The sequence below is a fragment of the Perkinsus marinus genome, assembly GCF_000006405.1.
Source record: "Perkinsus marinus ATCC 50983 genomic scaffold scf_1104296929848, whole genome shotgun sequence".
NCBI lineage: Eukaryota > Perkinsozoa > Perkinsida > Perkinsidae > Perkinsus > Perkinsus marinus.
Window position 1 is genome coordinate 1 of NW_003216333.1, and position 1,902 is coordinate 1,902.

Consider the following 1,902-nt stretch of genomic DNA (forward strand, 5'->3'; position numbering starts at 1 on the left):
ATATATGCCTCAACACAATCAACTATCCAGACGTCTCAAGTAGGAAGACTGACTTCTCGGACAGGTCGGGGAAACGCCAAAATCGACTTCCTAGATGATAAGGCCGATTCAGCCACATGCGGCCGCTATGCCACCTCAACATATGCCTCACATGGGGCCCCTATGCCACCTCAACATAGCCTCACATGGGGCCGCTATGCCACCTCAACATATGCCTCACATGGGGCCGCTGTGCCACCTCAACATATGCCTCACATGGGGCCGCTATGCCACCTCAACATATGCCTCACATGGGGCCGCTGTGCCACCTCAACATATGCCTCACATGGGGCCGCTATGCCACCTCAACATATGCCTCACATGGGGCCGCTATGCCACCTCAACATATGCCTCACATGGGGCCGCTATGCCACCTCAACATATGCCTCACATGGGGCCGCTGTGCCACCTCAACATATGCCTCACATGGGGCCGCTATGCCACCTCAACATATGCCTCACATGGGGCCGCTATGCCACCTCAACATATGCCTCACATGGGGCCGCTGTGCCACCTCAACATATTCATCTTGGGCACGTCTCAGGCCGGAACTCAAGCCGTTTGTTTCCACACTTAGAAATATCACAAATTGACGCAGATCTTACGATCAATTCTGGCCTTTGCAGAGGGGTAAGACTGGATGATCGCGAAGGACGTTTTGTGACCGGATAAAAAATCAGAGCACCAGAGACAGTAAAATCAAAGAGTAGCAGCCACTTCAGCCAACTCGTTGCAGCATTCGGAGCTCGAGATTCAGTGGTCCGTACGTGAACGTAGCCTCCCCACGGACACTTGAGGAAGAGCAGTTCAATGAGATAGAGTTAAAATATCTTAGGATCAGAGTCAGGATCATCACTGCCTCCTTGGTGGCCATGTTCTTCCCAGGACATTGACGAGGACCTCCACCGAATGCCAGGTGATCACGTTCACGCGCTTGGTCTATCGACGAGCCGTCAGAGAGGAGCCAACGTTTGGGGCTGAGATGGACGACGAGCTCAGAGATGAAGTAGCAGAAATTGTCGATACTCGAATGTTTTCCCGCCCTGCGCTTCTGTCATCATCGCCTTACGGAAGAGGGTCAGCACATCCGTTCCGGCAGGGATCCGATGACCATCGAAAACTGTGTCGCGAGTACACTCATGCATAAGGAACACAGCCGGGGGTTGCAACTGAGGAGAAACCCAAATATCGTTGGTTGCTTATCAATCACTCACTCTGAGAGCTTCGAGTATGCAACACTTAACGAAGACCAGCCTGTCGAGGTCCTCCATGGTACTGGGGTCATGGCCGAGAGCATCCACCTCATCACAGGCCCTGTTCTGTATTTCAGGATATAGCGCGAGATAGTAGAGACACCAGGCGACGGTCATGGCCGTGGTGTCGCTACCAGCAATGAGGAACCTGATTACATTCACTATATACTGAGATTCTCCGTATTCTGTATCATCGTTGGCGTATTCACAAGATACCAGAGAATGTTAGATCCACAAGCGAGACTCACGTCATGAGATTGCCTCGCAAGTCCACTTCATCAAGATGGAGTAACTTGTCCAGCAAGTCATGCCTTTCAACTCCTTTTCCCGACTTCCGCTCCGCCCGTCTTTCGCTGATGATCTCGTCACATATTCTATTCAGCTGTTTAGCCCCTGAATGCATCTGACAATAAGAATCGAAGGACGACTGGACATCTGCTTGAGGCGTTCACCTTTTTGATCATCGGATTAAGGTTCCAAGGGAATCTGTCTCGTGTAATCCACGGCATGGCACTACGTTGTAAAGCATAACCGGAGCCGACTAGCAAATCATCCATCGCCAGCTGAAGCTCTCCAGACTGGCGGCCTAGAGGCAGTCCTGAAGAGACCA

General features: G+C 51.7%; 1 protein-coding gene across 1 annotated transcript; it reads right to left on the minus strand.

Annotated features, from left to right (window-relative positions):
- Positions 1 to 757: 757 nt before the first annotated feature.
- Pmar_PMAR008992 (cytochrome p450, putative) lies at positions 758 to 1,453 on the minus strand (the record flags this gene model as incomplete). Its single annotated transcript, XM_002787226.1, has 3 exons — positions 758 to 1,016; positions 1,066 to 1,208; positions 1,254 to 1,453. Coding segments are annotated over 3 exons (602 nt in total), but the record flags the coding sequence as incomplete, so codon positions are not given.
- Positions 1,454 to 1,902: the final 449 nt, after the last annotated feature.